Source organism: Canariomyces notabilis (genome assembly GCF_033297395.1).
Source record: "Canariomyces notabilis strain CBS 508.74 unplaced genomic scaffold N656scaffold_9, whole genome shotgun sequence".
Lineage (NCBI taxonomy): Eukaryota > Fungi > Ascomycota > Sordariomycetes > Sordariales > Chaetomiaceae > Canariomyces > Canariomyces notabilis.
Genome location: NW_027041831.1, coordinates 683,955 through 696,528, shown reverse-complemented (window position 1 = coordinate 696,528; position 12,574 = coordinate 683,955). Strand labels below are relative to the sequence as shown.

Below are 12,574 nucleotides of genomic sequence, written 5' to 3'. Positions count from 1 at the left end.
CTACCGATTCGTGTACATACATACATGCAGTACTACACATAGGTACAAGTACAACGTCACACGTGCAACCACCTACCTACCACTTATACGCATCCTGTGCTCTGATTGGCCCGGCTTGATTACCATGCAGACCCCAAGTCGGCCTGATTATTCCCCGGCCGCGATGACCCGAAACGGGAGAGGCGGCTCAATACCATGCAGAACGGCCCGAGGCAAGTCCAGCCCATTCTTGCAAACCCAGCACGGTAGCACGCAAAGGCAGACCGCGATCGCGTGCGGCCTACGTTGTTCCTTCAACATCAACAATCACATGCAAGCTTTAGAGCTTTCAACCTGCACGAGATTAATCAAGGGTGACTGTCTCTTGCATCAAACAACACCTTTATCAATACCGGTAATATCATCGACGTCGGCCACGCCCCGTCTTACCCGCTAGGCCCATCCGTCTTGTTCTATCTCGCAGTAACTCCCGCCCTCCCCGTTGGGCACTACCGGCACAATGGCAGCCGGACAGCAGCTCGAGTTCCCGATCCAGCCCAACATCGGCAAAGGAATTCGCATGTTTTTGTACTCACAGTTCTTCGGCACTCCTCCCTACCCCAAAGCCTCGTTTGCCGGCCAGACCGTCATTGTCACGGGCTCCAACGTCGGTCTCGGTCTCGAGGCGGCACGCCACTTTTACCGGCTCGGCGCCGCGAAGCTGATTCTCGCCGTCCGCACGGTGTCCAAGGGCCAAGTCGCCAAGGAGGACATTGTCAGGAGCGTCAAGGCGCGGAATGATGGTGCCAGCGCCATCGAGGTCTGGCCGCTCGACCAGGCGAGCACTCAGTCGACGCTGGCCTTCGCCGAACGCGTCAAGACAGACCTCGCGCGGGTCGACGCCGTCGTGCTCAACGCCGGCGTCAACAATGTCAGCTTCCAGCTGTCCGAGGGCTACGAGCAGGTCACGCAGGTGAACGTGCTGAATACGTTCCTGCTGGCCCTGGCGCTTCTCCCTAAGTTGAATGAGACCAAGGCCAGATTCCCGAATTCGACGCCACACCTGACCGTCGTCAGCTCCGAGGCCCATCGGTTGACCAAGTTTGAGGAGATCAACGAGCCAGATCTGTACGCCAAACTGAATGACGAGAAGTCGTACTCCCAGCAGCCCAGGTACGTTCACTATCATTATTTGTTTTCTATTTTCATTTTCCTAACGAACACGTTCCCACCCTAGATACCAAGTCTCCAAACTCCTCGAGATCCTCCTAGTCCGAGAACTAGTGGCGCGTCTCAAGGCCACCTCCACCTCCCCCTCAACATCCAGCAGCAACCCCCCCGTCATCATCAACCTGGTGAACCCGGGTCTCTGCAGGTCGACCCTGGGTCGCGAGGAAAAGACGCCGCTGCTGCTCCGCATTGCCCGCGCCATCCTCGACCGCTCGACCGAAGTGGGCTCGCGGACCTACGTCCTTGCCGCCTCGGCGCCGGCAAGCTCGCACGGCCAGTTCCAGAGCGACGGCAAGAACCAGGACGTGGAGGCCTGGATTTTCACCGACGTGGGCCAGAGAGCGCAGAGAAAGGCGTGGGACCAGACTATTAAGATTTTGGAAGCGAGGAAGCCGGGGGTTTTGAAGGAGGTAGGGCTGTGAGTTGGAACGTATAAGGGCTGGAGGCTGTAGTGGGGTGACGCAGGGGAAATTGGCGGGAGAACGCCTTCATGTTGGAAGATAATCACTTACGATGATACCTCATTCTCGTTCAGGGTTTCCGTCGCTACATGTAGTTAGGCCGAGACCGCGGCTTTCTGTTATTGTAGTCACATGCTTGTAGTAGCTAGTAAGTATGTTATAGTTGTTGAGATACTACACAGAGTCAACCGCATATCCAACAGGTAGGGGGAGAGAATTTCGGCAGTTTCACTCGCTCAGGGATAGTTGCTCGATTCAAGGTGTACAATATACACCATTGAATATACTGTCCTCTAGATTTGAGTTGCTCTCGGATTGAGTAGAGCCGGACAGTTACATGTCATGACCAATTTGGACCTAACTTCAAGTCAAGAAGTATGTCTTTGTTTGTATATATACCTTACCTAGCTTGATTCTTCTTAAAGCCTAGGTACCTTACCCAATATTACCGAACAACCGACTCCCGAGTACTGCAGACTTCGGCACCGGGTCATGCTTCTCTAAGGCAGTAAAGGATAGAACCTGAATTGATAGGGCGTCAGAGTTCCAGTTTCCATGGAAAGGAACTTAATGAAATCTATTTACCACTAGCGGTACACAGACATTCCGCGAGGAAAACAACCCTTCTCCCCCGGTCTACCAGCAATCAACAACCCAAGGCCCCAGGTCTATAAGCAACCTCGAGTATACAAAGGAAATTGTGAAAACGTCGATAATCGTGATGGTAAGACATGTAAGAGAAGGGAAGAAAAGGAGATGCAAAAGCAGACAAAAAGAATAAGCTAAGTAGTCACCGCGTAGGAACAAACTCAACGACGGCACAACCTCCCACTCCCATCAGGCCCCGCCCTCCAAGCAACATCACTCCCAACAGCCGCATTAGCAAAGAACAAATACTCCGGGTCATACTTCGCCTTAATAGCTGCCAACCGACCATAGTTTGCACCATAGTACTCCGTCTTCCAAGCCGGGTAATCAAAGGTACCCTCATTAAGATAGCTCCCACCACCGGGGGTCAGGCGGCGAAAGGCATCAAGCCACGAATTAACAAGCACCTGGTGCTCCCGGATCTGCGACCACGGCGCGTTCCCCTCGGGCAGCAGCTGCAGGCCAAAGTTGAGGAGAAACAGCGAGTCTCGCCACGCCGGCAGCACGGCGTTGGCCCCCGGCCGGTTGCCTACGTGGGCGTGGGTTACGTTGTTGTTGATGATGACAAACACGGCTGAGTTGTTGCTCCCTGTCGTTGCGATGCCGCGGATTGTGTCGATCAGTGTGGGGAGTCGGTCTGGTTGGGCGAGCGAGCGTGGGATCAGCCGGTTGCTGACTGTCAGGCTGGTGCCGTTGACGCTGGGGTTGGTGGTGAAGTACTGGTAATGGTCGTAGTAGGTTGGTGAGACGTGGCGGTCGGTTCTCAGCGGTGTGATTTGGAGGCGCTGTAGGTCGGAGAGAAAGGGGGCAAGGACGGTTTCGATCTCGCTCTCGGTCGCGTCGGCCAGGGTGGCAAAGTCGAGGGAGAAGAACTCGTTGGTGAAGGTGACGGCGCTGTTGAAGGTCGGGTACTTGATGTCGATTTCGACGAGGCGCTGGATCCAGGCCTTGATGGCGGCCCAGTATGACTCCGGGTTCGTGTTGGTGAAGAGCATCGAGTAGCCCGCCACAGGCCCGTCGCGGTACGCCTTGACCGTGATGGAGAGGACCACGGCATAGTTGCCGGCACCGCCGCCACTCAACGCCCAGTAGAGATCCGAGTTTTGGGTTGGAGAAGCGACCAGACGTCGGCCAACCGCCGTCACGACTTCGTACTCGAGCGCCTGGTCGGCACCCAGACCGTATTTGGAAGTAAGGGGCCCCTGACCGCCCCCCGTGAGCCAGCCTCCCGCCAGACCTACGGTCGGACAGGCGCCGCCGACGACGCGCAGGCCGTGGTCCTTGGCAGCCTTGTAGGCCTCAAGAACTTGAATGCCGGCCCCGACTTTCAGGGCCGGCCCCTTGTAGTAGGAGCTCTTGTAGTCGAGGGCAGCGGTATCCTTGAGATTGTGCATCCACAACGCTAGCGACCCCTCACCGGTGGACCGACCGAGATAGTCGTGGCCCGTGTTCTTGATCGTGAGGCGGATGTTTTTGGCACTGGCAAACTGGATTCCCGCGATCACGTCGCTGGCGCCGGTTACCCGGATGGCGTAAGGAGCCATGTTGCCCAGCGTACAGCTCCCAGTAGGACCGAGAGATGGGTTACACGAGTTGTTGAGCCAGTAGGGTGACATGACATGTACAGGGTCCGGTAGGCTTTGGAGATTCCATGGTTAGTACTGGTCTTTCACTCCTTTTCGGTCCGGAACTTACAAAGGATCCACGGAACCCCATTGTTCCCTCAGCACCGCACACGCTGCGTCGTTGACGTTACTTCCAAAGCAGATTTGGGCCAGAGGAACCACCTTGACGAGCCTACCGCCGACTGTTCTGTTCAGACGGTCCCAGTCCGCGGTCGTAGGGTATCCCCGGTCTCCCGGTAGGTAACGGCATGCAGGACGTCTACCTCTATCCGTACCACCTGCCGGATTTGTCATGTTTTCGGGGCGGTCAACTGCCAGACCGGCATTATCAGAACGTGCGGCAATGGATATTGTAGGGCCCAGACCGCCGGTCGCTTGCGGGAAGCCATGGGGAAACTTGAAGCTGGCTCTGCTGCATGCGGAAAGTGACAGTATAGCCGCCAAGATGCGGATGCAATACGACCCTTCGATGTGCATGATGAATATATCTGTGTGTTGCAGTGAAATAAGCACGGAATGAAACAAACAGTACCGACAAATGAACCCGGCTGCGATGATCAGGGAACGACTTGAAGAGACAACAAGCAGCAAAGTAAACAAACGGAATGAGAGACGGTTGCCTCTACTCCAGCAACTTGATCGAACCAACTCCTTTGACCTTAGAGATACTTATATCGCCAGACGTTTAATCAAGTACCTTAGCTGCCTTAGCTGCCCGTGCTTCGCCTCTCCTGACTTACCCCTATTCTCTCTTTCGTTATCGTGCGACATCCCAATCCAGTCAACTCAACCGCACAATCGCTTCATTTCCAATAGAGCCATTCAATAGTGGCCCCAAATGGCGCAGCTTGTGTGAATAAGCTCGACATCTTTCATGCGGCTAGGGTAAGGCTGAGCTGAATCCTGCCGACGCGCTTGCTAAACGTACATGCCGACCTACCTTATCTTACGAATCATCTCCCTGGTAACTGAAATGGTTAGGAACTTAGGTACCATATTCAACTTTCCCAGAGTCACCGGAACTGGATACGTACATGCAAGAATCACCGCCAGTTGTTCTATTTCCGTGGCAATCCCCCGGTCCACATTCTGCTCTATCTCCTGCTCAGCATCCTACATAGTATGCTACCTCGCCAAAGAGAGAATTTGCCCGCAACTCTTGCCTATAATACCATAATAGCAGAAATGTCGACATACAACCGTGAGTGAGAATCATGCAAGGTAAGCAATTCCAAGCTGCAATGTAATCAATGATCCTTGCAAATAAGCCCAACGCGGCTACACCCTTCGACCCGACCATCCGGTAGGCGGGCCCCGGACGAACATGATGCAACGGACGCGGATAGGGTGTGGGGGCTATAGTATTCACATCCATGAACGCTGGATGAGTCACACTGTCGGAGGCCCTTAAAATGGGTATAAAACGAGGGTTAACATAAGGTGTGGCGTTAGCACTAGTAGTAGTAGTAGTACCAGTAGAGAAGATAGTCGATGTCATCCTAGCTAGGTACCTACCTTACCAAGGTATGTAGCTTAGGGAACTGAGATAACGTCAACGATGAGCGCCGTATTTACCGTTGACACAATGAGGCGCCCTCCGCTATCACGCTGCTACTGTAGGTCCTAATCATTAAAGCATTACCGAACTGCATCTGATCTTAAAGGGAGGAAAGAATCCGAGTAAAAGCCGTAGTGGCTGCTATGCTCCATTGGCTCCCCGCCGGCCCTCGGCCCCCGACCTCCGATGTCCGTGTCTGGGCCGGCTTGATTCGCCATCACCGATTCGCCGACTACCGGAAGTGATAGGGCATCTTAGAGCAAGTGTAACAAATACCCTGGCCTTGTTGCATTATGCCTTCGCTTGGCGATCGCGTTATGCCATCGCCTCCGCTCCACGTGCATGTACGAGCACCATGACCCCCTGATCCGCCTCTTCTGCTGCCGTTTCTTTCCCACTAAGTTTATCTATCCTATCCCAGATTGATAAGGTACAGAACAGCCAGATCGACTCGGTCACAGAATCAGACCCGTACTAGTTGGTAACCTTCGTATATGCTGTCTGGACATGACCGATCTACAACAACCCATCCATGAAGAATTCCTCGAGCATGGAGTGGGGAAGAGGTAGAGATAAGTGACAAACGTGACCCTTTCCCTTCGCATAGATGGCCTCTTAACCTAGGGCTTGCCAGCGTCCACATGCAAGAACCAACATACCAGAGCAAGCTCAGCCTTGGCAAACGTTTCAGATAGGTACATAGATACTGATATGCCAGATATTGATTTGGAGGGACTACCGGTAGGGTAGGCAGAAGTTACGGGCAAATCCATAGCCGGGGCTCGGCCGCTGCCACCAATTAGAATCCAACTGTACTGCACTTGCGCAATGCATACTACATCATTACATGACGTTGCCTTGGGAGTAAAAAGGGAGAAAGGCGTTGCAATTCTTCGCCCGTTGAACTAGCCTGTGCGTTGGTTCTTGTGCCCGTGCATAGAACAGTACGAATTAACCAAGGCACATTAACGTTACGAAGGTGCCTTACCTAGAGATGACCGTGGCAGGGTCAATAGAGCTGGCGAGGACAAACCCTCCAGCGCCGTGCAATTGACGAGTGACGACTACGACGTCGGTAAAACCAACAGCATGAACACCGGCAGGTACGGTATAGGCACCTATATCACCCGCATTCAACCACAGACCCAAATGCTCATCCGCCGCGGCACAGCATTCTCAAGAGCCAGTGGTGGCTGGTTGCAGCCGACGACCTGCCCATCCAGGTTCCTGGGTGAGAGGGGCAGGCGGTGAAGCTACCAATTACCTGGGCGGCTGTCTTTTCAGTTTTTGAGTCCAATCAATCCCTTCGCAAACCAGTTGTCGCAAACGATTCGCTTGTGTCTTGTGTATTGTAGGTACTGTATGTACATAGCTACATACAGCTCGCTTTGCTAACCCAAAGTTCGGCTGACGTTAATACGACAGTTGTATCCATATAGAAAGCTATGTGGGATCTCTAACCACATTCAGGCTAGTTTCTGCCAAGCCATGCCACCTGCGATTAGGTTTTGCAAGGCCGATCATCGAAGCAGGGAGCTTCTCGAGGATGACATGTGTGACAGAACTCCGTACCTCCTGCCTAGCAGATGCGGAATTAGCGCCGTAATTACCGTCCACTGCGGAATCACGGTGGGATTTACCGGGAGCTTGAAAGCTGCGCTAGAGCGGTCAAACACCCCACACCATCAACGGTAGCACACCATCTGCAGCCTTAACCGTACCTATACCCGTTGGCTCTTCCTCATATGCATTTGAGGGACACTATCTTGAGGAAGAGCCAGCGGGTACCTTACTTAGGTAATTGTTCAAACGCTCGTGTTATTGGATTGATGCGAGATGTTAGATATTAGTGTAAACCGAGGCCTAGTGTACAGTACCTCCCTAGAGAGACTATGTTGAGAAATACTGCTGCGTTAGACCCGCCCGATCCCGCATCCTTTAGGCCCACCTCGCCGGGCGAGAGCCCAATAGACGTCACCCCTGGGCTGAAGGACACAGTCGCTTCACGGAAGTAGAACAGTCACTTTAACAGGATCCGGTGTAAACGCACATCAGATGCACATCAGATGCAGTGAGCCCGGATGTTACGCAGGAGCCCTATAGTCGCGTCGCCGGCCAATCGTGCAATTGCCAGATAACGGCGATGGCATGTTGGGTAGGTCGTTATTGGCTCGCAAAGGAAGCGGTCTGCGAAGAATGGAGTACACATACCCGTATGGGAAATGGGGGAGTGGTTCGTTACGTAGGTTGTTACCTTCGGCCTTCCAAGACAGCGATGAAAGTACAGATCAGGTTACACAGTTCCTGAGGCAGTTCCTAATCTTTGTTTTACATTACTAAATCGTATACACCATATATATAGAGCTGAACACTATTGTACTGAGGTAGTAGTACTATAGTGCAGGGTCACGGACTCACGGTAAGGGGCCAGGCAAAACAACTCTGCCAACTATAGGTACTTTCAATACCTTTTGTCTAGACCTAACATTTACTTGTGGCCTGAACATCCCCGTGGTGTATATACATGCACCATGGACATCGGTGGTGGTTGCAGATCCGTGCATTCGCAGATGCTACCGTAGTGTTCTGTTGGGGGCGCAGTACATCTTCCAAGACGGATGGGTATGGCCCCTCCCCCCACCATCATGCATTGGTTCCTAGCCTTGCCAGCCGGTCAAAAAGGCCTCGTTCCGGTCCAGTGATATGTTGCTTACCTATTTTTGCTCCGTCCCCGCTTGGCAAAGGCGTCCCGATCCGCCGCGCTACCGCTAGCTTGAACCCCTCCCCCGCGTCTCGAGAACAGACCTTGAAACAGAAAATCAGAAAGCAGCCCAGGGCGGAGAAGGGGGCGAATAGAGAAAGGGATCGAAACCTAAAGAAAAACGCTAAGGGTTCTGCGAAGGATAATGGATCTACTTAACATGGAGTCAAGCAGGGATAAAAACATACAGCGCCGCCGTTTGCAGAACCGTTTGGCGCAGCGCAGGTTCCGTCGTTAGTGCTAACCTACCACCTACCTTACCTACCTACCTTACCTAACGCCTGCCCCCTTCCGCGGTCTCATCCTTCCGTGATTAGTGCGATGCCGTTCCTGACCTTTTGCCTATTTTCTCACATCTAGAGAAACACAGCCAGCAGAAAGCCGCGCAGCAACCACCGGAGAATCAGGAGGACAATGGACGACGGCGCAATTCATCAGGGGCCCCGTATCCCCCGGACATATCGCCAGGCGGCGATCCGACCTCGCCATCCGATCTCCTTGCCGCCGGCTTCGACGACGCGCCAGATGCCGCCTTCAGCCCGAGCGGCGCCTCCATCCACCACGACAAGATCGGCTTCTGCCGGCTGGGATATGGCGGCAACATTATGCTCGAGAGCATTACCGGGCTAGAACTTGAACTGAACAGCATAGGCTCGTCAGGCACTACCCATCCGGCGACTCCGGCATCCATGTCGGTCGTACCCTCCTCATTATCCTCGGCCGAGACAGCGGCCGAGCACACGGTTTACAGCGCATTCCACACCACCTCGCGCCCTTCCGCCTCCACCACCCAGGGGCAGGGGGACGGCGGCCTCGGGACGAGCATGGACGATCTGCCGTCTCTGCAGGAGTCAGTACCTGGGAACAAGTGGCAGAGCCCGCTGCACATGGCGGCGCGGAAGGGGCACAATCGGATTGTTTGCGTGCTACTGCAACACAATATTGATTGCAACGAGAAGGACAGCGAGGGTCTAGTTCGTAACTACTTTCCTTTCTGTCGAGTAAAATAAGGGGAAGGGGAAGAAGGAAAAATTGGGAATTGACGGTTTGCTGACAACACCGTTGCCACGGCAATAGACCCCCCTGATCCACGCGACAATCGGCGGGTTCGAGGACGTCGTAAGCTCGTTGCTGGCGCACGGGGCGCGCCTCGGCAGCCTCGACAGCCAACACCGGTCGGCACTGCACTGGGCCGTCGTGCACCGGCGCGAGGCGCTGCTCAAGCTGCTGCTCAAGCACTCGGTCCGCATCGGCGAGCGCAGCGTCATCGACGGCTACGACACACACGGCAAAACGCCGTTGCACACGGCCATCGACACGGGTTTTGAGGCTGGAGTGCAGGTCTTGCTGCAGTACGGGGCGAATGTGCATTTCAAGGCGGGTTGGCCGTAGGCGGGCGGGGGGCTGGCTTTTTGCTCTTCTGACCACTCGTCTCATGATCTCTCCTCGCTCTCCAGGGCTCCAGGCGGCGTACGTTATGCACGTTACCGCGTTTTCAACCATAGCGAGATAGATGGCGAATGTATAAAACAGTTTCGCATATTGCCTATAACCTCAGGCAGAGACGGGAAGCCCGCTCCCATGATAACCCGAGGACCCGGTAGCCTGGGAACGGGGACCCGAGGAGCTGGGAAAGGGAACCCAAGGACCTGGAAAGCGGGGGACGGGACGTCGAGATTTGTGGCGTCTCAACCCTAGGTTACTGATTATCCGCGTTTAGAGAGATCCGGCTGCGTGGGAATCTGTTTTCTATGCAAATACGTCGAATGGGCATTTCGCGATTTATATACACCCTATGTACCTTAGGTACTTGTACTTACGGAAGCTGAAAGAGGCGAGATACAGTACTGGGTACATCACTTCTAAGCATACTAGCGATGGTTGGAAATATCTCGGTTTCTGTTTCGTGGATTTCATGTTTGTCAACTGATCCCGTCTGGTAAAAGGCTACCTAGTAAGGTAGGTACCTAAGAACTCGGAGGGATATAAGGAGCCTGGTACGTTGCGCAGCATATGTCGTTCGCCCCAAGCCATAAATGCTATCCCGAGTCCTCCGCCTTGTACTCCCCGTGCTACTAGTGTGCTTTTAGTCTACGGCCAAGTATCTGGCCGTTCTTTTTTTCCGGGGATCGCAAAAACTACATGCACCATGGCCTTAATGCCGAATCCTGACCCGCAACCCGTGGCTCCCTTTGGCCGGCGCCGGGATGATGTAGTCACTATTCGCGTCAATATCCCTTCCGCGCTCCGTCTCATACAGCTCTAGCGTCGGCCCTTCCTGGCCGCGGTAGACATCGTATTTGAGAAAGATGGCTGCCAGGATAATGGCCATCTCGCGGCGGGCAAGCGTCATGCTGTTTAAGTGGACGATGGATTAATACAAATATCATCAGACTAATGCGGAAGGGGACCGCACGTACCCAACACAGTTCCTCGACCCGCGCGCAAAGCCATGAAAGTACCTTGCCAATTTCGGGTTTTCGATCCAGCGCTGAGGCTTGAACTCATACGCGTCCTCGAACGCGTCCTCGTTCATGTGCGTGTCGAGGGGCGACATGCTCGTGACGGTCCCTGGCGGGATCACGTATTCCCTGCCTGTCTTCTTGTCGGCGTAGACGATGGGCACCTCGGGCGAGATGCGCACCTGGCGTGCCATGACGCCCGGGTGCAGGCGCACAGCCTCCTGGATGACCGCGCTGAGGAAGGGGAGCGCCTCGACGTCGGCAATGGACGGGACTTCGTTTGGATCGAGCCCCGACGCGGCCAGCTCCTCCTTGAGCTTGGCTAGTTCGGGAGGGTTGGCGAGAAGGTGGTAGAGCGCGCATGTCAAGCTGTAGGCTGTCGGTATTTGCATGCGTCATGCCGTGTATTAGTTATTAAGCGCCCATTGGAGTATTACTTCTGGGATGATCAGAAAAAGGGGCCAAGCTCCTCACCGGTCGTGCCCTCGCCCGCAAATATGACCAGCTGGGCCTCGCTAGCCAGCCTGACGTCGGTCTTTTCCTCCGGCGGGAGGGTGCTGTTGAGGATGCCCTCAAAGATTGTGCTCTTGACTCGCTCCGGGTTTGGCGAGCTCCTGATCTCGCGCACTTTCCGGAGCCACCACTGTTTCCCACAACATGATGGGTCAGAACAGCTCTTGTGGGAGTTGTACATGCAAATACATGCAGCCCATTGAACCAAAATAAGCCAGTCACGAAGGATGGAATTAAAATGCTTACTTCCTGCCGGTCCCTCAGCTCCGCCAGGCCAGGGAGGAGCGCTCTGACCAACCAGGAGGGGGCGTTCTGCGCCAAATTCACCAAGCCTGGGATGAGGAAAAACAGATGAGTCAAAAAGAAGAACTTATCGGTCGATTCGAAGAAGGGCCAGCCAAAGTCGGGCAACTCCATGAAGCCAAAGCACTCGCCAAAGGCGTAGATGGTGATGACGTCGCTCGCGCAGGCCTTGAACATATGGTGGAACTGCAGGACCGGGTCGCTCGCGTGCTTGGCCGTGGCCTCCATGCGGGCGAGCATCTTGTTGACGTACTGCTTCATGACCACGTTGAGGCGGCGGATACTGGCAATCGAGAAGAAGGAGTTGAGCGCGTTGCGCCGCCGCCGGTGCAGGTCATGGTTCGGTGTCGAGACGATCGAGTAAGGGGCTGGCGAGCAAGCAGCACACGGCTGATTAGCACCAGTGATAAAGGGGATCATGGTGGCATTGAGTTTGGTCGGATTTCTTACTGCCCGTTCTCTTTGCGAACCAGACCGGCTTGTCCGTCTTCCTTCCCGTTGTCGGGTAGACCGTGTCGAGAAATTCGGGGTCATTCCAGTGCACCTCATTTGGCGTGACGCGGATTATGGGGCCTGCCAACACAAACAAATTCCCCTTGTTGTAAGCCACCAGACTGCACCGGGCCGATAACATGAACGCAAACCGAAAACCAAACGGAGCATGGATGCAAACCATATTGCCTGTGCATTTCCGCAACTCTCTTGAAGTACTGGCCTCCGAGCCATACTTCGTAGTAAGCCTCATACAAATAGGTCAGAGCTGTCAAGTTTGGTCAGAGGCATCGTCGTCAACGGGACGGACGGAGTATTGTTAGGGGCAAAGCCGAGTCGTATGTAGGTCTGTCTCACCTGCGAGCTTGGGTCCTGGGATGTTGGCAAGCGGGGAGAGATATACTGTGTGTAAAGCAATACAATCAACATGCCATTTCATCTTCTTAAGAACCAGTTTAGAGTTTAGGGGCATACACCGATAGAAGCCGACGGATATGGCGTGGGCCAGGGAGACGGTTAGGAGGAGGTAGAGCCCTGTGCGC

General features: G+C 54.4%; 5 protein-coding genes across 5 annotated transcripts; 1 reads left to right on the top strand and 4 right to left on the bottom strand.

The window, feature by feature from the left end:
* Positions 1 to 218: 218 nt before the first annotated feature.
* Positions 219 to 1,868, top strand: N656DRAFT_752364 (NAD(P)-binding protein). Its single transcript, XM_064813037.1, has 2 exons — positions 219 to 1,152; positions 1,217 to 1,868. The coding sequence occupies exons 1-2, from the start codon at positions 500 to 502 to the stop codon at positions 1,629 to 1,631; spliced, it is 1,068 nt and encodes a 355-aa protein (XP_064670774.1). The 5' UTR covers positions 219 to 499; the 3' UTR covers positions 1,632 to 1,868.
* Positions 1,869 to 2,503: 635 nt separating this feature from the next.
* N656DRAFT_676764 (FAD-binding domain-containing protein) lies at positions 2,504 to 4,189 on the bottom strand (the record flags this gene model as incomplete). The annotated part of the gene is made up of 2 exons (XM_064810499.1): positions 2,504 to 3,956; positions 4,014 to 4,189. Coding segments are annotated over 2 exons (1,629 nt in total), but the record flags the coding sequence as incomplete, so codon positions are not given.
* Positions 4,190 to 4,992: 803 nt separating this feature from the next.
* N656DRAFT_648082 (uncharacterized protein) lies at positions 4,993 to 5,513 on the bottom strand. The gene is made up of 2 exons (XM_064810439.1): positions 5,464 to 5,513; positions 4,993 to 5,299 (listed from the first exon to the last, which is right to left on the bottom strand). Exon 2 carries the CDS (start codon positions 5,241 to 5,243, stop codon positions 5,049 to 5,051), a length of 195 nt encoding a protein of 64 aa, XP_064670772.1. The 5' UTR covers positions 5,244 to 5,299; positions 5,464 to 5,513; the 3' UTR covers positions 4,993 to 5,048.
* Positions 5,514 to 8,737: 3,224 nt separating this feature from the next.
* Positions 8,738 to 10,220, bottom strand: N656DRAFT_648060 (uncharacterized protein). Its single transcript, XM_064810438.1, has one exon. It carries the CDS (start codon positions 9,763 to 9,765, stop codon positions 8,926 to 8,928), a length of 840 nt encoding a protein of 279 aa, XP_064670771.1. The 5' UTR covers positions 9,766 to 10,220; the 3' UTR covers positions 8,738 to 8,925.
* Positions 10,221 to 10,417: 197 nt separating this feature from the next.
* On the bottom strand, positions 10,418 to 12,471 carry N656DRAFT_708458 (cytochrome P450; the record flags this gene model as incomplete). The annotated part of the gene is made up of 7 exons (XM_064811504.1): positions 10,418 to 10,616; positions 10,683 to 11,100; positions 11,199 to 11,367; positions 11,484 to 11,908; positions 11,991 to 12,113; positions 12,214 to 12,300; positions 12,390 to 12,471. The coding sequence occupies 7 exons, from the start codon at positions 12,469 to 12,471 to the stop codon at positions 10,418 to 10,420; spliced, it is 1,503 nt and encodes a 500-aa protein (XP_064670770.1).
* Positions 12,472 to 12,574: the final 103 nt, after the last annotated feature.